At 56.2% G+C, this 24443-nt stretch overlaps 1 protein-coding gene across 2 annotated transcripts in view; it reads left to right on the top strand.

Moving 5' to 3' along the window:
- Positions 1 to 22600, top strand: part of DUSP8 (dual specificity phosphatase 8) — a 35261-nt gene extending 12661 nt beyond the window's left edge. The window contains exons 3-7 of one of the 2 annotated variants that reach the window (XM_084286997.1): positions 5051 to 5189; positions 18566 to 18732; positions 20578 to 20737; positions 20923 to 21046; positions 21457 to 22600. In XM_084286997.1, coding sequence (XP_084143123.1) covers positions 5051 to 5189; positions 18566 to 18732; positions 20578 to 20737; positions 20923 to 21046; positions 21457 to 22552 — 1686 coding nt within the window. In that variant the 3' untranslated portion in view covers positions 22553 to 22600. Of the gene's footprint in view, positions 1 to 5050; positions 5190 to 12403; positions 12798 to 18565; positions 18733 to 20577; positions 20738 to 20922; positions 21047 to 21456 lie in introns of those variants that run through there. The other variant, XM_084286998.1, reaches the window with a different exon arrangement.
- Positions 22601 to 24443: the final 1843 nt, after the last annotated feature.

The raw sequence follows: 24443 nt of genomic DNA, 5'->3' as shown, positions 1-24443 counted from the left end.
GGCTTGGGCAGGGTCCTGCCCTCTGTGGGTGACCAGGGGGAGGGTGGCCTGGCACCTCTCCCCTCCAGGCTCCCCAGGGACCCGTCACCCCATCCGCCACACGTCCCCAAAGTACCACGTCCCCAAAATGCCACATCCCCTCCGCAGCACGCTTTTGGCAAGGGGACCCCCTGCCTCCCCCTGCCCTGCATTTTGGGGCTCTGCACCCCCGCGGCAGCCCGCTCCTTTACCGATGCGCTCCTGCTTTTACCATTCCCCAGCATCCCCCCCCCCTCACCCCGTCCCCGTAATTTTATGGCAAAACGAGGGTAATTCAGGCGATTAATCAAATGCTGGGCCCAGCTGGAGCCATCTGCGGTGTGTCCCCCCCCCGCCACCCCGCGAAGCCACCGCGGCCCGCATTGGCTGCCGGTGACATCACCCTGCCGGGATCAAGGAGCCGGGGAGGGGGGGCCCGGCCTCGCTCCAAGCTGCTCCAGCCATGGGGCTGGCCGCTTCAGAGGGGATTGCAGGGAGCGATTCCCCAGCGGCCTGAGCCCTTCGTCAATCCCCCGGGCGAATAAAGCAAAGAATAATCAGTTTTGGCGAGCCGGGAGCCGGTGTGGCGCAGCCGCCCTCCTCCCGGCCAGGGTCACCTCTGCAGTGGCCGCCGTCACGTGGAGCAGCAGCAGCAGCAGCAGCAGCAATGCGACTTTGGGGTGGGGGGAGAAAGAGGAGGATGGGGAGCACCAAGAGTTAACGTCAGCTGATGCAGGCCCGCCTGCAGCGCTGCAGCTCGCAGCCGCAGAGATGCCGCAGCGGGCGGCAGCAGCTCCCAAAGGATGCTCCTGCGCCAGCACAGGTGGCTCCCACCCTGGCTCTGCCCTGCTAAGGGTTGTCCCCAACCTTCACAGTCACCTAGGGGCTGCCGGTGTCCCCATGCAAGGAGCAGCCGCCTCCTCCCAGTCCTGCATCATTAAGCAGCTCTCTGGGTACCAAGCAAGAATGCAACACGAACCCCGTGGCAAGGGTGTTTTGGGGATGCTCAGCCCAGGAATTAATTAAGCTTCAGGGTGTTCTTATGAGGTTAAGCCAATTGCCCCGGGCAGCTGGGGGGAAAAGGAGGGGGGTCATGGCCGTATGCTCAGCTGGCACAAAGCGAGGTGTTGCCTGTGGTTTGGGGTGTTCAAGCCTTTTGTGCCGCTGTCCCCATGTGGAGGGTGGCAGGAGGCTGAGCGGTGGCAGTGGGAGGATGGAGATATGGGCATGTCCCCTGGGGCAAGAAGGCGGGTCAGGATCTGGGGAAAAACATTCTGCTTTGGGCAATGTGGAGAAGGGGAGCCTTTATTTTCAGGGCTCGACGGTGCACCTGCCGAAGGGTGATCAGCAAAGCGGTGGGGACAGGGGGGGACAGGGGCACGGCTGGTGCTGGGAGCAGATGGCAGGAAGGGTGACATCAGTGGCGCGATTGTCCGGCCCCATTATTCCTCCTGACGGGCCTCCCGCCCTCCTCCCGCTTCCTGCTCCCGGCCGGGGCTGCTGAAACAAAGGCGGCCGGGAGCACCGTGCTGCTGCCCAGAAGGAAGGGGCACTGCTGGCAGCCCACCTCGATGCACTCCCCCGTCGCTTGCACAGCCCAAAAATCCCCAGACCTGTGCATCCCAGCCCCCACCAGGCACTGGTCATGTTTTGCCCATCGCCTGGCTGGGCAGAGGGCAACGCAGGGCAGTTTTCTGTCCTGATGTGAAGGGAGGGCACCACTGGCAACCCTCCTGGGTGCGCTGCTTTGGGGCAGTTCTGCGGGATAACAGCAAGTCTTGGGCAAGGACCATTTGCTGGGAAAGAAGAAATAGGGAAAAAAATATATCACCCTTTCTTCTTTTGTCACAATCTGCCTTTCATCTGCCCTGGAAATGTGGGCACAGCTAAGCCACCTCTCCCTGAGTCCTCTTGTGCACTGCTTCCCCGCTGGGCACAGAGATGCTGAACTCCATCGCTGCCCATGGACTGGGCTAGGAAACTGCAGCAGTAATCCATTTTCCAAAGGACTACTTTTATTTTATTCCCAGGAATTCCGATTATTACAGCAATTGTCACCCTCAGCACAAAAATGTGCTGTGCTACCTGCTCCGTTTTTGTTTTTAAACCTTTCTCCCGCTATTGGCTGGAATAATTCAGCTCCTCAGTGCCGTTTCGGGGGAAGAGGTTGTGGGAAATTCCTGCCTGGGGGTTTATTTTGATTTCTGGAGGGAAATGCTGAGAAGCTCACTTTTTTAAGATCTCCTTGGAAAGTCTTCCCACATCTTGACCTGTTCTCACTTCCTGAAATGCAGCTGTCTCTGGGAATGGCTACAGCAGTGGCTAGAGGCATGACAACGGTCCACCAGGGCTGTGTGGACATTTATTTATTTACTGGAGGAGCCTGGCCCTGGAAGCAGCTGCCTTGCTCAAGGGAAAGCCGGGGCTTAGTTCTGAACCATGTGCCCGGCTGCTCTGTGTGTTTATGGAAGCCGTGTTATTTCAGTGGGGTGATTCACCGTGTTTTGAAATAAAATGGGGCTGTGATGTCCGGAGTAATTGGAATAATAAGAATACGTCACTCTTATCTTAGCCCAGATCACCTGGAGGGCTCAGAGCACTTTGCACAAGTGGCATCATCCCCGCTTAGCAGCCGGGGAGCATGGAGCAGGCAGAGCCAGCACCGGGGTGTATCAAACCACCCGGTGCCCAAGACAAAATGTCCATAGGGAGATACCTCCAGGGGTGGTGATGAGCTCCCCATTGATGTCCCATGGGCTCCCCAAGGATGCTTCTGCAAGGCTTGGGGGCAGAGACATGGGTGACTTGGTGGGACCATAGCACCTGAAGCAGAATCCTCTAGGTTGGGAAAGACCTTCAAGATCATCAAGTCCAAAGTAGCACCATCAAGGCCAGCTGTGCCTCATGGCAAGCTGTGTGTCATCCTTTCCAGACGCTGCATCCCACCAGCAGCCCTTCAGCATCCTTCCTTTCTTGTGCACTCGGGCAGCAGAGGAGGAAAATGCTTGGGGATTGGACTTGATGATTGGACTTGGTGATGGTTGGACTTGATGATGTTGGTTGGACTTTATGATGATGTTTGGACTTGACGATGGTTGGACTTGATGTTGGTTGGACTTCATTATGATGGTTGGACTTCACGTTGGTTGGACTTGATGATGAGTGGTTGGACTTGATGATGATAGTTGGATTGGATGATCTTGAAGGTTTTTTCCAACCGAGGTGATTCTAGGGTTGGATGAAATCCCTGCTGTCCCTGCTCCATCTGACTCGTGGGACTGGGAATGCCAGCACCACCACGTGTGATGTGCCACCAGAAAAATGAACCCTTCTCACGCAAAGTGTATTTTTCTTCAAGCCCATCTCTGCCCTCAGCCCATTTCCGCAGCCCTTGCCCCACCGAGCAGGATATTTATTTTCTGCAGCCAGGCCACGCAAGGCCAGTGCTTGTTTGGCATTTACATCGAGTGAAACCTTATAACTTTAATAAGATGTAAACCGTGTCACACATATCTGCCGTTGCTCAGCAACCCTGCAGTAATGGCCAAAACAAAGCCTCCCCGTGCAGAGGGAACACTAAATCCTATTGTGGGATAATTCTGCTCGGCCAGAGCTGTTATCTCCCCTGCTTGCCCCTCTGGCTGGGGTGCGAGCCCCTGCTCAGTCCCTTCCTTGCCTCACTTCTGGGGAGATGCTTCAGGGTGGGTTTTCGGGACACTGTGCTGTGCTGGATGGCAGGAGCAGAGGTTTCCTTTGGATGAGATGTTCCTAAGGGTATGTCCTTGTCTGGTTCACCCCCAGGTGGCTTCCCCGGGTCACCTCGGCTACTCGTGAGGAGTTTCACCCACGCTGAGCTACCCTTATAGAAACAGCATGGCTTATTATTAATAATGTAAAGAATATCGATGATGCTTAGAGAAATGACCGCTGATTTTACCCAGGGCACCTTAGGCAATTTTAAATTTATTTTAAAATTTTATTTTAAATTTCCCCCATCCTTTCCTCCTCCCTCTCCTCCTGCCGTTTCATTTTCTTCCCTCCCTTCATCCCGCTGACCTGCGTGGCCAAGCTCGCTTCCCAGTGCCCCGTGAAGGCAGCGGTGACTTCCGAGGGCACGAGGCTGTCCTCAGCCCTGCGGTGAGTGGCCGCAATGAGCTCAGCTAAATCCATGCATGCTGCGGTTTTATTGGGATGTAGCTCACGTTTCATGGCAGGGAAGCACCTGCAGCAGGGTGTCAAAACAGCCCAGCTGCTGCCTTGCTGTGCCTTGGGCTGGATCTGCCTTGCGAAGATGTCTGCACATCTCCGGGTGCTGCAGAAACCTTCTCAAGGGATGGGGGGATTGATTCTGAGCATTGCGTTTGTGGTTGCTTTAATATCTATAGTAACCCAAGGGTGGTGAGATAGGGCATGCAAGTGATGGAGCAAAAGGAGGAGAGTGCTTATGAGTAGTGCTGAGCTTGAGGAGTCCCATAACAAGGTTTCAGTCCCTGTTGATCAGGTATGCATGGGAATGGTTGCGCTGATCACCACGATGGGAGGCAGCAGCTCCAGCCCTCACATTTCAATGGGAGCACAGCACATGGCAGGGCATTGCACCAGAAGGACTCCCTGTGCCCGCAGGGCTGGGCATTATCCAGTTGCTGGATCCCCCTGGCTTTCCAGCTGCTGCCCACTCCTCCCGCAGCGTGATGGATGTGTTTGCCATCCATCAGGCTGCTCAGCAGGTGTGCTGAGCTGTGCCTCCCCAGGGTGGGGGGCTGGGGTCCTGCTGGTTAAATAATGGCAAAGCAATGGTGAGTGCTGTGGGGGAGCAGTATTTTAGGTAGGGCACTCAAATTTGCTCACTGTTGGCATGGCTGCTGCAACTGGCGTTGGTGCTGAACTACCCATTTGTACCCACAGGGCAGTCTCAGCCATGTGGTACCCCAACCACTGGGGCTGTCCTCTGGCTGTGGTCAATGGAAATGCTCCATGGGCAGAAGCAAGTCCTCAGTTTCTCCAGCGCCCGTTTTTTTGCCATTCCCTGCAGGTGGAGGCAGAGGAGCACCAGGACGTGGTGGTCTATGACCAGAGCACGCGGGACGTGACCGGCTTGGCTGCCGACAGCTTCCTCTCCATCCTCCTGGGCAAGCTGGACAGCTGTTTCCACAGCGTCTCCATCCTCACAGGTAGGAGCAGAGCGGCTCGAGGGCAGGCCGTGGTGACGATGATTGTGGTGGTGATGGTGATGATAATTATGGTGGTGATGGTGGTGCTGCTGGCACCAGCAGCGTTGTAGGGTGGTGGGCCCCATGGTGCATCCAGACTACATGTATTCCCCACCGCTGTCTGGGGCTCTGGGTTACCGTTTCACTTGGTGCTTGTGCAATTATTCTGGATTTACGGTGTTGTGGCCATGCAGCATGTGTGATGAGCACATCACCTTGAAGGGAAAGTGAAAGCTGCTTTTAATTCCCAGCAGCTGGGCCGGCTACCTGGCTGACTGTCCACCTCCCAGCTTCAAACTGGAGTCGTGATGGAGAGAGCAGAGAAATAATGGGAATAAAGCACCCAGGTCTGACAGGGTGAGGGTTTCAAAAGCAAGCAAGGGCTACATGAAGTCAATATAAAGAGAACTAGCATGGAGCTCTGCTGAGGCCACTGCTTGGGGAAGATGCTGTGAGCTTGCCCAAGGTCTTTGTGGCATAACCAAGGGCACAGCTTGGTGCACGATGCCGAAAAGGTGAAGGTCACTGAGACGGGTCAGAAAGCAGCCATTGCAGCGGACCTGAAAAAAACCCACACTCTGGTGTCTTGTTAGGATGGTGTCACCATCACTGCCACCAGCGCCCAGCCCATGCAAGCAAACAAGCATCCTCATTTTTTGGCTGCCGTCTCCATCCTCCCCAGCTACTGCACCAAAAACCCCCAGGCAGGAGCACGTCTGCCTGCACGAGGTGCTAGGTGATGTTTTAAAGCCCCCAATTAAAACCTGTTAACAGGTTTCTCAGCCCTTCCCTTCCACCCTGCCTTTCCCCTGCAGAAGTCCTCAAAGAGCCGTGTTCCCGGCTGGTAATTGCTGAGGTTTTGGCAAAGCCTCCCCAGCTCCTTGTGCCGCGGCGTCGTGAGCTGCGCGGCCCGGAGCCTGCTAACGGGGAACGCAGGCTGCTAATGCGTGGAGAGAAAAAAAAAAAAAAAGGGAACTGAAATGTAGCACACTGGGTCATGGCTGCTGAGTTTTATATGGAAATCATGACTCAAAAACACTGCTGAAAGCATCCAGAGGGAGGCTGGGCGCGCTTTCTGACACACGCAGTTTCCTCCTTCCTGTAATGTGGGCAGCAGCCGGGTTATTTTTGACCTGGGTTTGCGGCGCTTGGGAGGTCTGAGGAGAGGATGTGTACACGGGGCTGGATCCCGACCCCTTGCCAGGACCCTCCCTGCCTCGTGAGCACGGTGCGCCAGCCTGGGAGGGTTTGCGAGGACACCAGCACCCCACCAGGGCATCAGGTCCAACCTCAACCTGTCCCATCCTGGCCCACGCACCTCATCCTGCCCAGGTTGCTCCCAGTGCCACCCTTTCTGCCCCATTCCCTCCATGGCATCAGGTGTGATGTACGTGCACATGGAGGAACCCAGAAACCTCTCCATTGCTCTGGGTCCAACGCAAGCGGACTATGTATTTATGTGCTAACGAGCTGATCTCTGTCCCTCACTTCATGCTGTGGTTTTAGACCATTGGTGCAAATTTTGATGCTAAAAATCAACCTTAAGTTTGGCTTTGCTCCTTTTCCACATATAGATATTAGATCTGCTACCTACGAGCCTTCATTACCCCCACAGAGGGGGTTCCCACTGCTAAAAGCTGCTGGGAATTGACTCCTGAGCATCCCCAGACCAGTGTGCCCAGCCCAATCAGTCTCAAAACTGAGCCATTCAGGTCCCCATCTCACATCATCCCCAGCAGGGTCAGGACCTAGGAGTCCCAACAAGCCTGCTTTCGGCGCATCATTTTTCATTTTCCATGCCTCAGTGTCCCCAAACTTCATGCTTGGCCCTTCTTGCTCATTTTCACATCGTTTTTCAGATGGACCTGCCTGAGAGCAGCTGGTGGAGGCTGGAGGCCGGAGCCTGGGTTGCTGGGGGTGGCAGGAGCGAGGGCAGGGGCTCCTCAAGGGTTAACAACCCCAGAGCAGCAATTCCAGCGGGGCTCGGAAGGAGGAATCTGAGTCAATTATTCCCAGTCTTGCAAATCATCATCATCTCTCCCCCCCCTTACATTTTTTTTTTTAATTGTGTAAGTATAAATAGTGCTGCTTGCTGCCCTCCATCCGTGGGAGCAGAAAGCCTGTTGATTTATATGGTTTTCCTGACATCACATGAAGTGGTGGAAAACTGAATGGAGCCAACATTTTTCCTGCATTACGTAATGCCCCCTCCCTCCCTCCAGCCCAGCTTTGCTATTCCTTCAGGAGCCTGACTGTTCTTTAACCTTTGTTTATTTCAGCACAAACCCTTGCTTTTTTTTTTTTTTTTTGCTTTTTTTTTTTGCTTTGCTTTTTTTTTTTTTTTTTTTTCCCCTTTGCGAGCTCCCGCTTTGTTTTTATTAACAGCCATTATCTGTTTATGAAGCGGCAGCAGTCTGGCTCCATCGGCCGCTGATGGCTCCAGCGATGCCAGCTCTTGTGCTGGAGCCCGGCCAGAGCCGCGGCGCGGTGCTGAGCTGCCGGGTGCTGAGCATCCCCGGCTCCTCGCTGAATGGCAGCGAGCGGAGCCAAATCTCCCCGGCCTCCTCCGCAGCCGAGCGAAGCGGTGGGCGAGGGATGCTCCTCGGGATGATGCTGGGACCAAGCAGGGCTCTGGGGATGGCGGTGCTTTTTGCTGCGCCGCTTAGCTGTGTGTGGCCACTGGTCCCAGTACGGAGCAAGGAGGAAACCGGTGGGGAGCCCTCGGAGGCTCACCTGGAGGGTGGGGGCAGTGCTGGTCCCACCGCACGGCGCAGGCTCTCTCTGGTCCAGGTTTATCCGTGCTTTATCCGTGCAGTGTCGCGCACCGACCTGAAACAGGCCCCTCGCTTGCTTTCCGAGCTCCAGTCATGAGCTTTTCATCTGGCTCGGGAGCGCGTGTGAGATCATCTTCAGCCCCCCGCCCCCCTCGCCGTTTGTACCAATTCTTCAAGGAATGTTTAAATTTTCCAGCCCTGTTCTTTCTAAATTTGGAGCGGCTGTTTACTCCCAGGATTCGGAAAGAATGTAACAATATCATCAGTGAGAAATCCCTCCCAGCCCTCCCCTCTCCATCCTCCTCCCGCCAGGCTCCTTGGCCATGCTGGCCCTGGCCCAGGTCTTCTCCAGCCCAGCAGTGCCGTGGCCAGGAACAGCGATGGCGTTTGGTTTCAACCTGTTGGTCTTCCCTGCTGGAGGAGGTCTCTTGAGGAACCTCTCCAGTGGAGCTAAAAGCTGGCAATGGGTGTCCAGTTTTTGCCCAAGGTTGGGGAGATGGCTCAACCGGGAGAAGCAGTTGGAAATTGGAAATTTTGGTGTCGGGGGGCAGTGGAGTTGGGAGCACGATGGGATGAGTTATATTGGAAACTCCATCTGGTTTTTGGTGAGGTCCCTCCTCTTCCTATGGGGTAAGCCCTGCCCTCCCCAGGGAGCTGGGGAGCAGAGAGGAGAGAAGGCTCACTCCCATCATCATCATCATCATCATCATCATCATCATCATCATCATCATCAAGACTGAAGGGCGATAGTGGCCACAGAGTTGTAACCATTCAGTGGGCTTGATCTGGAGGGGGCTGATCTCATTCACAAGCCTGGAGCAGTTATTTAGGAGACTTGAGGATCGGGGAATTTCAAGGGAATCTTCCAAAGCCAGGTGACTTCAGAGCGGATGAAACAAGTAGTGAAAAAGAAAAGGGAATTTCCACTGCAAGAGTTGACCTGAGCTGCTCAGTACTGACTGGGCTCAGCGCTAGCTGGAATTACTCTAGGAACAAGGATGTGGGGGAAGATGATTAAAAAGAAAAGAAAAACACTTTTTTTTTTTCTTTTTTTTTTTTTCTGCATAGGGACAGTCCTAAAAGGAGCTCAGAAAACATTGTCTAAAACCCAACGAAAAAAATACCCCAAACACCCATACTTTTGAGTTTAGCTCAGATGACAAAATGGGGCGGCAGCAGCTCCCTGCTGCGGGAAGTGCTTTGTTCCGTGCTAGCTGATGAATTTGGTCCTTGGGCTCCCACAGAGCCTCTGTGGGGTACACAGGCCTGAGGATGCTCGTGGAGGTGAAGTGGGAAGCTGTCTGTAACTGCCCAGATATTTAGAGGGATGCACGGAGAGTGTGGTCCGTGGGGGACTGTGGTGGCCAGGACAGGACAGGGATGCTGCGGTGCTGGCTGCCTTTGGGATGCTGCCACACTGCACTCTCGCCCTCCAGGCCCATCCCGGCAGGTACTGGTGTCCAGCCCTGGCCATCCAGCCCAGATGTGGCCCTGCATCCCTGCAGAGGGGCGAGGTGGCCTCTTCCCACCCCTCCACCATGGCGGGGAGATGCCTGCAAGGGTTTTGGCCCCAGAGGGACCAGCAGCTGCATCCCTGGGAGGGGTTAAGCTAGGTCACGTATGTGTGAGCTGATTGTATTCCAGACCTATGCTCTAAACCTCCCTGTTTAGCAACGCTGTCGTCAGACAACTTGTTTTCCCGATTCTATAATTACCCCGTGGAGCTTCCCTTCCCCCTCCCCGGCCGCGTTTTTAACAATCGGACCCAGAAAAGGCGAGCAAAATGGCACACGGGGATGGGGCAAAGGGAGGAGATGAGGGCCGTGGAAGAGCAGCCTGCCCGTTGCCAAGGCTTCAAAAGTCATCGTGTAATTTCATTTCCCATTTCTGGAAAGCAGGAGGGAGGGAGGAAGGAAACTTCCCCAGGAGGAGATCACGATGGGCAGGAACCCATGCCCAATTATGATTTCCTTCCTTTGGAGAAACCTGCCTCCCCTTTTCCTGAGGCCCTGACATCCCACGTGTGAAGGCCGGCGACCACGATTCTGGCAATGTCCTGGTGCGGGGTGGGGAGAGGAAACGCTGGCCACTGCCCAGGAGACCATAGGCAGGAGGGAACGGGGAGGAGCGTGCTGCCTGGGGAAAGGTGGCTGCAGGTAGCATCTCCGCTTGGTTGACCACCTCCTCCTGGAGGCGCCACGCCCAGCTTCCTGGCTGGGGCTGCCAGCAGCTCTGTGCAGAAAACTGGGTCCAAACACAACCTGAAGGCATCTGTCCGTACCAAAATAACTTGTGCCTTGGGCTTCTGCAAGCCTGAGTGAGTCAGTCCCCACCAGAGGCAACCAGAGGGGAGTAAGGGAAGGCAGACACATGCCTGTGGGCTGCTGGGGGGTCAGGTTGAGGATGGCACTCCCAATGTCACCAGCTGCTTCCTGCATCACCGCCCCCCGTGTGGTCTGCTGAAGGTTTCCACTCCAGAAGAGCTCCAAAAGCAATGGGTCACAGCCAAACTGCCCACCGGCATGGAGGTGCCAGTGGAGATGGCAATGGAGTTGGCAAAGGAGATAGTGATGGTGATGTAAATAGTGGTGGGGATGGCAATGGAGTTGGTGATAGAGATGATGATGGAAATGGTGATGGAGATGGCAATGGAGTTGGCTTTGGAGATGGCGATGGAGTTGGCTATGGAGTTGGCTATGGAGATGATGGTGGAGATGGTGATAGAGTTGGTTATGGAGATGGTGATGGCAGTGGTGGCAGAAATGTCTCCACTGCTGTGGCCCAGCAGTAGCAAAGGCATCTCCAGCACTGTCAGCCGTCCATGCTGCCCACCAGCATCTCACATTGCCCTCTGCATCCTCCACTGCGAGGACAGGGGTGGCAAACACGGGGCCACCACCGAGAGCAGTGGCACCCTGCGCACCCAGGGGAGCTGTGGCAGGAGCCGCTCACCCAGTGTTGCTTTGGGGGGAACGCGGCTCCCCTCTCTCCCAGTCCCGCTGGAGCACGCTTTGAATTTTCCCCAACCTCTGTCCCACATCTGATAATCATCAAACCGTATTTGTTACAACAACAAGGCTCGTTAGGAGGCTGGCTCGTTAGGAGGCTGGCTCCGCGCGGGGTGGGAAGGCGGGCGGGGGGGAGGGGAGAGCTCTTAGTTAATGCCGATGACCTCATCTCATGTGATGTCATTCAAAGGAAAAACACTGAAGTCACTCACATATGGCTCAGCCTGGGCTTTTTCAGCCCGTAAAGCTGCAGATTTTCAAAGGCACAATGCGTGCCCCCCCGCCTCCTCCGCTTACTATAATCCTGAATGATTTTCTGGAGGCCTGGGCTCAGACCCATAAACTTGCAAGGAGCAGCGTGGAGACATATTAAGGGGTCCCACAGGTGGAAAAAGGGGGGTGTAAGTAATTCTCCCCCGCGTACACATGCAGAGCAGAGCACTCGCCAGTCCTCACCTGCTTCTGAAGTTGCTGTGCAGGGACAGACCCCAGTGCAATTGGGGAAGGCCATTCATAAATGCCTCCTCTTGCACTTTTGGTTGGGAGGATGCATCTCCTCCAACCCATGCTCTTGCTCCTCCAGGACCAGGCAGATAAGTCTGGGTGGGATGGAGCCATGAGCATCCCATGGCAAGAACCTTTCCCCTGCAGTTATTGAGGCTCATGGGTCTCCAGCTGTGTGAGACCATTCCAGGACTGGTGTCCGCCATGGGTGCCACTCTTGGTGGAGACGCCACCAAGGTCTGAGGATAGGGATGAGCTGATGGTCAGGTCCCAGGCTGTGTCCTGCACCATCTCCTGGTATACAGCGGAGAAGTAGTTTTAACCTTTCTGCCTCAGTTTCCCCCTTGGTATGGAGGTGGGAGCATTTCCCTTCCTTGTGCTGGGGCTCAGAGCTGACCACCCCCATGGGACCACATTGTGCCCACAGCACGGGGAAGGGCACAGCCATGGGGTGCCCATCACCTGTGGGGTCCCGCAGGGATGCTGAGGGGCAGCACAGCCACCCCGCTGGCACATCGCTTTTGTCACCAGCCCCAGCGCTTCCTCCCTCCAACCCCCTGTCCCCAAATTAACCCGTCGGGACCGAATCCAGCAGGACGCACGGGTCCTCCTGCAGCAGCTGGGGGTGGGAGGGGGGGGGAAGCATGGTCGCATCCTGCCGCTCTCCATCAGCCTTTCCACTGGCCAGGGTGGGAGGGAAAAGAGCTGTTGTGCCTTTAAGCAGCGAGCAAAGCATATGTCAGGCGCGCAGCCCCTGAGTTATCCTGCGTGTCTGTGTGCTGAGTAAGGAATGCGGTTGCATGCCTGACCCGTTAGCTATGAGCCGCCGTGGTGGATGGATCAGCAGGGCTGCTGCTCATGTGCTGAGCTCATTCAGGCTGGAGCGGGAGCCGCACGCGCAGGGAGCCAGCGCAGAGCAGGCAGGGGAAGGGGCAAAGCCGTCCCCCCCCCTAGCCCCGCTCCTATCTTTTTAGTTTTTTGAGTTTTTTTCTTGTGATTTTTTTTTTTTTAAATTTTCCCTGAAAGCTGGCGCAGGGGGAGGCTTTCGGTGCTTTGCTGCGGGGGCTGCTTTTTTGGCGAGGTGGCTTCGGGGTTTTTTTTGCCCGCCAGCTGTTGTTTTGCTAGGGCGAGAGGTGCCCCCGCGAGCCGCAGCCCAGCTGCCTGGATGCCTGTGGACGTAATGCTTGCCCCGGCCGAGGACCAGTTCTGGACAGACATGCACGAGGGGCAGATGAAGCTGAAAATAAGGGTGCGGAGGATGAAGGAGAGCAGGGACATGCGAGGTTTGTCAGCCGGCCGGCTCCTTTCCTTCCGATGGGGACGGAGGGGGAAGAGGGGGGACACGCAGCCTGTCCCCGCTTCGCCCGGGGGATGGAGAGCGGCTGACGGGGAGCGGAGCGCGATGGCCGCCCATACAAAGAGAGCAGGCGGCCGGCGAGCAGGGACATGGAGGCGATCGGCGAGCGTTTGGAGGGGGCGAGAGCACGCACGTCCAGCCACGGGCGATGGGCAGGAGCCATTTGGGAGGCAGCTGGAGGCGAGCAGGATGCGGGCGCCGCGTCCGGGCACTGCGCGGTGCTGCTCCGTGGGCACCGGGGCAGGCTCTGTCCTGTGGCACCTCCTCGGCAGGGCTCACCGAGGGTGCCGCATCCTCATCCCCGGAGGAGAGCACCGACGCGAGGGGAGCGCGCGGGGACGAGGATGGGCGAGGGCAGAGAGGTGTGCGAGGAGCGATTGAACAAAACGGCGCTGCGGCGCTGCAGCTGCCCGGCGGAGCCATTTCGCTTCACTAGCGCGATTGCTGCACGCCCGGCTGCAGAGGGACTGCGTTCAGACACGGGCTCGGCGGCGTTTTGCAGTGCCAGGGTGAAGGGCAAGCGGAGGAAGGAGATATTAAGTGGAGCAGCTTAAAAACACGCCGAGCCTGGGATGACCTAGATTGCCGAATGGTTGAATCAAGAAACTTCCCCTCCATCACCACTTAAAATGGGAGCCTGCTAAAAGTGCCTGACAGGTTTTTGTGGCACGAACCACATAACCCAGTGATGGTGTCATTAGTAATAAGTCACTCCTGGAAATGACACATTTTCCTTTACTTAGAACGAGTAAGGCTGGTCCAAAGCAGACACAGTCACCAGAGGAAAATCAAGCCCAGCAGCTCTGGGAGCGTGTCTGTGTTTGTGTGGGTGGAGGGCTTCCTTTCTGCCATTTTTCCTTTTTTTTTAAGGAAGTTCTCTGCTCGTTTGGGAGCAGGGAGAGGGACAGGCAGCGGGAGCAGGCAGGGTGGGGGTCTGGGACCGGTCCGTGAGGTCACCCCAAAGCTGCTGGGGGTGACGCTTTGGGAAATGGGGAATTCACGTGAATCAGGAGCAGGGCTGATTCATCAGCTCTCTCATCCTGACCGCTTGGGGAAAAAAAATAAAAAGGAAAAAGAAAGAAGGAGCTGGCAGTGGGGGTGATGAAATTCAGTGCCAAATGAAGGGAGGGTGAAAGCAGAGCCCGGGCACAAAGGCTGAGCAGGATGGAGAGGGGGAAGCAGGGGGATGCGGTGTGAGCAGGGAGATGGATGAGCAGGGGATGGAATGAGCATTGCATGGAGATGGGTGGGAGCAGAAAAAGCTGGAGAGGGCCCTTGCACATGGCTAGCTGGGGTAGACCTAGAGGGATGTTGCAGGATTTGGCTTAGCAGTGATTAGTGCAAAAAGCCTGCTTTGCACTGATGGAGGGTGTAACAGGGAGGCAGTTTATCCCTTGCTGCAGCCAGGAGAGCATCAGCCAGGAGAGGGCGAGTTGGTCAGGCTGCAGAACAGCGAGATTTCACCCGGTGGGACTGCACCGGGCATTGTCAGTGGGGAAAACAGCACGGGGACAGCAGGGGGAAAACTCAGCATTTCCTAAGCATCGGGAAGCTCTGAGAAACCCCAGGAGCTTCCTGGAGTGCGGTGAGTAAGGGTGACAGTAAGCAGCGTTGCATCACACCGCCGGCGTGAGCAGGCTCCCACCCAGCACGAGAGGCAGGGAGCCGGCGTTTTGCAGAGAGGGATTTTCCCAGCAGCTCTGGGGATGACGTGTGCCGTGCCACCACCCTTCCTTCCATTTAACCTGCCGCCAAGATGCAGGGCACAACACGGTCAAGGGCCGAGGTTTTACATCCCCCCCCCCAGCCCTCATCATCCCCTGCCATGCCTCGGTCCAGCATTAATGCATCATTTTAGGCACACATCCTCGCCTTTGGGAGCAGTCACAGCAGCTGAACAAAAACCACAGAGGAGGGCAGCCACCTCTGTGTCGCTCCAGAAATCCTTAATGCTCCCAGCTCTTGGAAACCCTCTCCCGAAGCCCCCTGCCCACCTCTGGGGCTGCTCAGCAGCTCAGCAGCCCGGCTGCCGAGCCGGCACGGTCAGGGGGGAGCCGGCGCTGCTGGAGCAGCCGAGACGCGTGCTGGCTCGCGTGCCCGCTGCCCCTCGCCACGTGCCGCCCTGGCAGCGGCTGCCAGCCACCACAGGCATCTTAATGAGAGCCGGGCAGAGGCCAGCCTCTCTCAGCCTCCTCTCGGGAGGTTTAAGGGGGACAAGCTGGTGGGGGGGAGGCTCCAGCACGGGGACAACAGCATCCCCGGGCTTGCTGGGCTTTTATCTGGCAGGCTCTTGGGGCTGTGCCAGGCTGCTGAGAAAGCTCCAGCACCTGCCCAGGAAGCCCCGTGCAGCTTCTTAATGCCCGTTGCGGGAGCAAGGAGGGTGGGCTATAAAGCCCCTCTTTAATGGGGTTTGCGGCTCTGGCTGTGCCTGCTTCCCTCCTCCGTGCTGATGAAGGCTGGTGGCACAGCGGGGGTGGCGTGTCACCTCTCCCCCTTCCTTATGGGCAGCCTTCGGGCTGGCCATGCACACAGGAGGCTGGTGGCAAGGACAGGTCCCAGCGGCTCGGTGGGGCACTGCACATACAGAGCTTGCTCCCTGGGGGGTATTGAGGAGACTCGTGGGGCTGGGGACACTCCATGGGGCTGGGGACCTGCAGGTGAGGGGCAATGTCTGTGGCATTGCCCATAACATGAGCTGAATGTCCCCAGAGACCACCAGAAGGTGACAGCCAAGGCAGTGGAGGAGTTCCCAGTGCCTCTCCCACCTTCTGATCGCCTTCCATGTCCCAGGCAGGTCCCCAACAAACCCATTTTCATCACTGACGTGCTCTGGGGGTAGCCTGGTGAAGAGGAGGATGGAACTGGGAAGATGTATTTTTTTCCCCTCTGTTTGTCACCAGGGACCACCTCATCCCCAGGGCTCTGCAGAGCAAGGCTGGGGGTGACGCTGCTAAGGGCTATTTCTCCAGGGGCTTTGCTGAATGAGCCCCCAAAATCTGGGGGGTTGTTTTCATCCCCCAGCCTTCCCCAGCACCCACCTAATGCTGGTTTTTGGCTCCTTCCTTCATCTCCAGCAGGAGCATCTGCACCCAGACATCTCCCACTTGTCCTATCGTCCCCGTCCCTCACCTCCACCTGACACAGGTGACTGTAGGAGACACAGAAATGCCAAGTTTTGCCATGAAAACACTCTTTTTTGGTGGGAATGATTTTGATAGCCCTGAGGACCCACCAGCAGACTGTGTGTCCATGCTGCACTGGGAGCAGCTCCTCACCAGCAAGCCAGGCTGGAGGGAAGCATCAGGAAGGTACCAAAGACCCTTAAGCACCCACTTCACCTCCAGAAATCCTTCCCAAGCCTAATTCCCAATGTGCCCAGAGAAAGGAAGACCGCTGGGCACTGCTGCTCTCTCTTAACAAAGCTGTGGCCCGGGGTACGGAGGGGAAAGCCCAGGTATCGGTGGGAGCCCTGCCAGGGACACTCACCGCCTTTGGGATTGTTTGGGAGAGCTGCTTCGCTTTCTAAAAATGCGAGGCATGCTGGAGCAGCCAGTGCGGGTGGGGTGAGCGCCGCGGCGAGGTCGGACCAGCGGCGGGTGCCCGACTCTAGGGTTTCCCCCAAGCAGCTGGTGGTGAGCATGGGGGAAATGAGGACAGGAGGGACAGGGGCACAGCCCAGGGACGTTTGCTTGGGGCCAGTGAGCCCCCTGTGCTCCTGGTGGTGCTTCCCCGGGCAGAGGCGGGTGAGGGGGAGATGGCGACGCCGGCGAGCAGCAGCATGTCCTGGCCTGCTGCAGCTATGAGGTCACCCCGCTTCTGGCTTTGGAAGAGGGATTTGAAGCCGTAGGCAGCCCCAGGCGGCTCTTGATGGGTATGAACGAGGACGAGAGGCTGGGGAACAGAGGAGGCACTGCTCACAGGCTGTACGTGCACCCCACTCCCCATGAGCACATTGGATTTCTTTGCCAAACCCTCCGTGTTGTTGTACGCAAGTCAAACATGCATCCCATTAGACCCCTTCCCCACCATGCAAACCTTTCTGCCCCCGCTTCCCCATCCTGTGGTCTGCCCCAGCAGCCCCACGTGTGGCAGCTCGAGCTGGGGGTGGCACCCAAATGTGCGTGGGGTGGTGATTTATGCTCCTTGGCCACGGGGACGCAGCACAGGGGCGAGCGGTAACCGGAGCTGCGCTGCACCTGCGCTGGGCCTCCTTCCTTCGCTCTGATTTAATGCCCCAGTTGAGAGGTGATGTCATTTCGGAGGGAGCCAGGGAAAAGGAAGTGCTGGAGAAGATGATAAGGTGCTTTAACTCTTCACCGCCTGGCTGGGCCAGGTTTGGATGCTGTGGCTGGTGTTAGGCACCAGGAAGACTTAAGCAAAGGAGGAAAAGGTCGGTTGGAGGACACCTTCTCCTGGGGCTGATGCAGGAGATGCTCCCCTGGAGGAGGATGTGGCTTCCAAGATGCAAAGAGATGGTGATGGAGGACAGCATGAGCATGATTTCATGTGCTGCTCTGGCTTCTCCATCACCTTCACCTCCCAAATGTGGTGGGTGGGTTGTCTGCAGGGCCAGTCATACCCTGTCCAAGCCTGGGTGCCACAGCAGCAGCCAGGGAAGTGCTCCAGGAGGGTCAGCAGAAATGCTGCAAGGGCCTGGAGAGGGTAAACTGAGTGTGCCAAAGCTCCCCTCTCTCCAAGGGGAGAGACTGAATGGAAAGGTCGTTAGTGAAGGCTTGTTAAAATGTCTTGTTCAGCTGCAGAGATGGGCAGGGATTCCTGTGGTGCTGGATCCTGAGGCTGAGACTTTCAGAAGGGTCTCACAGAGGTGTCCAGGTCCCTATAAGGCAGTCAAACCTCAAAGTCTTCTCTGGCTTCTGTCAAGCTGCATCTACTCACCTGCATGACAGGGAAAACTGCTGGGGAGGCTGCCTGGGCTGGTACCACCCAGGTGCTCTCCATTGCACCAAGCTGCCACCCACTGCTTGGTGCAGTACATTGGGTGAGGCTTGCTGTCACATTCAGTAAGGCCAGACCATGAAAAACGGCAAGGAAATCTGTTCAAGAGAAATTAAATTTCTCCCCTTCTGGCAAAACCTATGCCGCGTCCCCCTCTCAGTTTTTTCAGGCTTCCTTTTCTAATTAGCGCCGCTGTGCAGAGCAGGCCAGCATTTGGCCATTAGAAAGGCAGGAAATCTGTGAGCAGTGTCACTGCCAGATTGCGTGAGGATGATGTTCCCAGCTCGAGTGCAATGGCCTGCAGGTTCCCATGTGCTGGTCTGCTCAGAAGTCCCAGGCTTGGGCTTGCTCAGTGCGAGCTCGCCAAGTCATCCTGCCCCGGTGGGTTTTGCTATCCAAAAGTGATCCTCATTGTCCTCAAGGACTTTCTGTCCTTGTCATTTAAATGAAGTCGTGAGGAGCAGGAGGCGGTGCAAGACAGCCTTAAGTTGCACCAGGGGAGGTTTTGATGGGGCATGAGGAAGAAATTCTTCATGGAGAGGGTGGCCAAGCATTGGAAGGGAGTGCCTAGGAAATTGGTGGAGTCCCCAGGGTAATGATGGTTGTTGGCTTTTTGCTCTGCAAAGCTCTGCTCTCATTGTCGGGGATTATCACCATTTCGTCCCCAGCCCTCTGGGTGCAGGTCCCGATGGTCCCAGCCTGGCTGCTGTGAGCTCAATGTCCCTGTTTTCTCTGCAGGAGGCTTTGCCACCTTCTCGTCCTGCTTCCCGGGGCTCTGCGAGGGGAAGCCTGCTGCCATCCTGCCGATGAGCATCTCCCAGCCGTGCTTGCCTGTGGCCAACGTCGGCCCCACACGCATCCTGCCACATCTCTACCTGGGCTCCCAGAAGGACGTCCTGAACAAGGTACAGCCCCCCTGAGGGGACACATCTGGGAGAGGGCTCTGTTTGGCGACCCAAAAGTGGGCAACGTTTGGCTGCAGGGAGAGAGGAGAACAGAGGGATGCTGCCTTTTTAACAGTGCTGGCATGGCAGGGAAGGAATTTTGTTTAGAGGAAAAATAGTAACAGTGAGAAGAAAGGAGAAATCATAGTTAAAATGCCACTGGGCACCTACTGCAGGCAGGAGGGAGCCAGGCAGGCGTCCTCACCCCAGGCAGGAGCAGGGAGAGGGACCGGGGCAATGGAGGGGGGTGGAAAGAGAAAGGAGGGAGAGAGAAATCATATACAGGGAGCAGAAGGAAATGAAAGAGAAAAATGTCAAGAATGTGAGCCTGGGAGCTGGGCTGGCTCCATCAAGCTGAGGTTGGGCTCTTCAGAGCCTGCTGGGGACGGCCCCGCCGCGAGCTGGGGCGGGCAGGGACTGGCCACCAGAGAGCCGCAGCCAAAATATCCTGAGGAGCCAATGTCAGGCAAGAAAATTGATGGTTTCCTTTCCTCCCCAACTCCTCAGAGGGTTCTGTTCATCTTTTGGAGCCGTGTTTTCTGCCAGCATGGCAGTGAGGTGGCCAGCAGATGCTCCGTCAGTAGGCAGCAGAGCAGGGTCAAGTGCAGACATTGCATACAGGCAACGCTTCTCCTCCCCAGCATGTCTCAAGGCAGAGGTCCCAGGTGGCTGCTCCAGGCACTTCCCTGATGTGTGAAAGGACTCCTTTATCCCCATATTTCTTTCCTCCTCCTGTTTAATTCCAGGTCTTCCCTGAAGTAGTGCAGGCCAGGCAGCTGGCACAGATGTTCCCCATTTTTATGTGCAACCTGCCCTTGGTTATACAGATGATGTGTGATCTGATGGGAAGGGGAAGGACAGCCATGAATTTTCTGTCAGCAACACATACAGACAAAGCTGGCTTTGTCCCAGGAGGGAAGGAACAGAGTTTGGTGTTGATGCAGCACCCCGCAAGCCAGTTTCCTGAGGGGTGGTCCATGGGTCACCCCCTCCTTGCGATTTTTTATCTGATCCTCATTATCTAACATCTCCTCTGTGCCATGGCATTTTACTGAATCAGAAACAAAGGCAGTGATGATGGCTGTTGAGTGGTTGAAGCAGAAAAGTAACAGAAAACGGGTCCAGGTTCACTCCAGAGTCAGGAAGCGAGAAGAGTCAGTTCCTTCTGTGAACCAGAGAAGAACGTGTGTTCTGAGGTATCGGTGGCTAGAGCCTGAAGTCAGTAGTTTATGTGAGCCTCTTCTGAGCTGAATTCAGCACGAGTTAGTGAAGAACTGTGAACATCTAGCAAACCTGAGAACTCCCGATGTGTTTCTGTATGGATTGAGAGCAAAGAAATGGGCCAATATTGGTTAACATAGGGTGCTACTGATAACTCACCCCACTCCTCTGGTGTGGTGCCTCCTCCCTCTCTGAACTGGTTCTTTCTGAGCTTTCAGCGACAGTTTTCATTGGTTTTCTTTCTTACATTTTCCCATTCTTCTTTTCATACTGGGGTACTCAGGCTTTCTCTTCCAGGACCCTCTTCCAGGACTCTTTGGTCATGCCAATGGGCCAAAGTAAAGATCTATTGGGTTTCAAACATGTCATCTAAATGGGCATGTCCTTCTTAGCCAGTCTGTGCTGAGCATCAGCCAGGTAGCATCAACGGGCTGATGGTAGCTTCAGCTAGGCCAAGAAGCAGCAGGAGACACAGGGGAAAAAATATTGGGATGGGTAACAGCAGGGAGCATGTGGAGAGACAGATCTGCAGCACTCTGTGGCAGCTGAACTCAGCCAATTGTTCGATCCCCTCTTTCCCACCAGGACCTGATGACGCAGAACGGGATAAGCTACGTCCTCAACGCCAGCAACTCCTGTCCCAAGCCAGACTTCATCTGTGATAGTCACTTCATGCGCATTCCTGTCAATGACAACTACTGTGAGAAGCTGCTTCCCTGGCTGGACAAATCCATTGAATTCATTGGTGAGCTTTCATTATAGTGCTTACAGACCCTTCAGCTGGCCCTCAAAACCCAGACTTTTCTTCTGGCCTCCTCCACGGTCTTATTCCCTGCAACACACGGGAGGGTGAGGGCTGGGAAGAGAGGCTACAGCCATTTTGCTCACCTCATCAACACTTTTCTCTCCATTTCCTCTACCTTGCTCCAGACAAGGCCAAGGTGTCGAGCTGCCAGGTGATTGTGCACTGCTTGGCAGGGATCTCCCGGTCAGCCACCATTGCCATCGCCTACATCATGAAGACCATGGGTATGTCGTCAGACGATGCTTACAGGTAAGAGTTCCCTGGAGGATGGGGAGGGGTCGTGCTGGTGTCCTTCAGCCCAGGGAAGGGAAGCCATCTCTGCCCAGAAGGAGAGGGTGGGAGCTCCCAGAAGTTTTGTCTTGCCTTGGCTGAGTCCTGTTGAAACCAAACCAAACCAAACCTTCCCTTCACATAGTGCATACATGGAGGAAGGTTGGGAGCAGTAAAATGAGGTGGGGAGGAGTAAAAACCCCAGAGTCTGAGTGGTGCCAGCTTTACCCTAGAGCATCCCAAAGCCCAAGGGGTAAAGGTTCCCCAAAACTCCTTTCTTCGGGGGGTCTGGTAGAAGGTCCTGGATGATGCCCCAAAGAGACCGAGAGGGTAGGGGTGACCCACTGAAGGACCAAACACCAACCAGGGTTGTCTGCACTTCTCGGCAGGTTCGTTAAGGACCGCCGCCCATCGATCTCACCCAACTTCAACTTCCTGGGCCAGCTCCTGGAGTACGAGAGGAGCCTGAAGCTCCTCAAGGCCCTGAAAGCCCAGGGCGACCGGGGAGAGGGAGAGGCCCCGCAGGACCCAGCCGAGGTGTCCGAGGGCGGCAGGCACCCCGCACCGTCTACCTCAGAGAAGGTCGAGGAGGCACCGAGAAGCACAACCTCCGCACCCCCCCCCAGCGACCCCGAGAGGCAAGGTGGGCCTCCCAAGATCTTGTCGCCCACAGCGCTGCAGCAGGGACTCAACGGCTTGCACCTCTCCTCGGAGCGCATCCAGGACACCAACCGCCTGAAACGCTCCTTCTCCCTGGACATCAAATCCGCCTACTCCCCCGGCCTGCGGCAGGACCCCCCAGGTCCCCCCAGCACCGGGGAAGCCCCCAAACTCTGCAAGCTGGACAGCCCCTCGGGGCCAAATGGCCAGTTCTCCCCGGTGCCCGACAGCCCCGACCGACCCAGCGGTCCCGACCTCCTGCTGGAGGCCAAGGTGAGGCAGCGGCGCAAACACCGGCACGCGGCGGGCTCGCCAGCCCATGGGCTCAGCCTCAACGTCGGCACAGCCCGCAAGAGCCCCGGGACGGAGGAGAGCCTCCAGCAGCCGCCAAGGCTCAGCCTTCCTGGCCCACCACCATCCTCCAACGGCTCCTGGGGGGGCGTCCACCTGGAGTCCCCCAGCACCCCGTCCTCCGAAGGAGGCTGGTACTTCGGCACGGACTCAGCCGGCGGTGGCAGTGGTGGTGGCGGCGGTAGCACCAGCGGTGGGACGTTGTTCACCGGCGCCAGCCCGTACCCCCCGTTCGGGTGCAACGGGGTGCCGGGGAGCTGCGAGATCAGACTGAGGGACAAGCAGCGGGCAGAGGCGCGGGACGGGAGGCACAGCTGGCACGAGGAGGCTGGCGCCGAGAAGCAGTTCAAGAGGAGGAGCTGCCAGATGGAGTTCGAGGAGACCATGTCCGAGGGCAGGTCCCGGGAAGAGCTGGGCAAAATAGGCAAACAGTCGAGCTTTTCGGGCAGCATGGAGATCATCGAGGTGTCCTGACACCCATCGCGGGCGCTTGGAGAGCAACTGGGGGGGGGATATTTAAGATGGGGAGAGACATGGGGAGGGCGGGTGGGGAGTATTTATACCCGTGTGCGCATTTTCGGGAGCGCACATGCCAAAACGAAAGCAAAGAGGAATGAATCCACAGTCAGGAAACATCATGGTGAATGCTTAGTGTCCCCCCCATTCCCATCCTGGTCCCTCTCTCCTACCCCAGCCCTTGGGTACCTCACCCTGGGCTTTTGCACATGGAGCGGTGACAGGAGAGCAGCCCTCAGAGCCCCGTGCTCAAATTTGGGGTGTAAAATTCAAGAGGGAAGGGGCAGGAATTACAATTTGGGGTCGGGATGATGAGCAGAGCCTGCTCCTGACTTGGGGGGGGGGGACATGGTCCCATGGGGACGGGGCACAGCACCGCTCCGTCAAGGTGGGGAAGGGGCATCCCAGCCACCCCCTCCCTGCACCCCGGTGCACTAAGCATGCGCCCCCATGTTTCTCTGGCTGAGTATCCTAAAGATGCTGCACTAGAGCAGCCCTATACATATATAAATATATATTATATATAATATAAAGAACACACACACACACACAAAGAAAAAAAAAGGTAAATGGTTTTACTGCGATTTTTATTGAGACGTAAATAATATTTCAATTTTTTGTTTTGTTTTTAATTTATTGAAGCTGTTTCATTCTGGCAATGATTTGCAGACAATGTGGGGCGGTACTTTCAGCTCTATTTTTACTGTGTATGGTATTTAAATCTGAAATACGAGTTTCTAAGCAATATCTGAGGCCTGTGGCTCCTTCTATAGCTCATGTCGATGACAAAGATTTTCCCCCATTCCCTCCGGGTGCAGCGAAAAGGGGACAGAAAACTCTTCGGAGCACTTTTTCTAGAAACGAACAAGTGAACAAGCAAGATGTAAAATCTTCTTGCAACACAAACTGAGCCAGAAAACTTCCCTTTCTGGAAGCTGCTGCCGCTTCTTCCCCTTTTCTTAGTCCCTGTTTACTTCTCCTCATCCCCGTCCTGGCCATCGTTCCCATCCCAGACATCATTCCCATCCCGACCATCATCCCCATCCCAGCCATCGACCCCATCCTTCCCTCCCCTGGGCTGCCCTTCCTGGCAGGAGAGGAAGAGAAGGGAGTCACCCGAAATGGAGGGAAGGGCACTGGGCATCCCTGGGGATGCGTGGGGAAGAGGAAGGCATCCGATGCCGCTGCAGCATCAGGAGGGGAGGTCGCTGATGGTTGGGATTTCATGGTGGGTGTGTTTTGCCTGCTGTCCCCAGCCCTGAAACTCCTGGGCTGAGTTTTTTTGGGGGGAATGTGTTTGCGGGTGCTTCCCCCCTTCCCAGCTGCCCATACCCATGGGGAGCCAAGCCCTTGCCCCTCCAAAGCCCAACTTCAGGCTTGCTGAGAAGCTGCTTTCTGGAGCTGTAGGCACTGAGCTGCCTCTGCTGCAAAGCACATCTCTCCCTGTGGCTGTCTTTGCTTTCTCCCTTGTCTCGCGCTAGTTTGCAAAGCTAATACCTCAGGGGTCTCCGTTCGTGCGTGTCCGTGTCCTGTGTCATCCTTTGAGCAATTTTTCTTTTCTGGATCCGCACAATTTTTTTCTTCCTTCCCCTCGTTCCTCCTCTTGTTGTTCGTTTCTCTCTCTAGATCCAGCTACACATGACAAAAACAAGCAATCTCAGGTTTAAAGGTGAACGCAGCCCAGAGGCACGCGGGGCTGCGATGATGTGTGGAGGGGCAGCTCACTCCAGCTGCCTGCTCCCTGAACTCCTCTGCCTCTGTGTTCATGTCCACAGCCGAGGTGAGCCTCCCTGGAGGCTCCTTGCTGTCCTCAGCTTGGCTTTATTTTTCCTGTTTTTTCAAAGAGGTC

This window comes from Netta rufina (assembly GCF_964035555.1).
Source record: "Netta rufina genome assembly, chromosome: 5".
Classification (NCBI taxonomy): Eukaryota; Metazoa; Chordata; class Aves; order Anseriformes; family Anatidae; genus Netta; species Netta rufina.
Note: the sequence above shows the minus strand (reverse complement) of the source record. Positions and strands in the feature narration are given on the sequence as shown.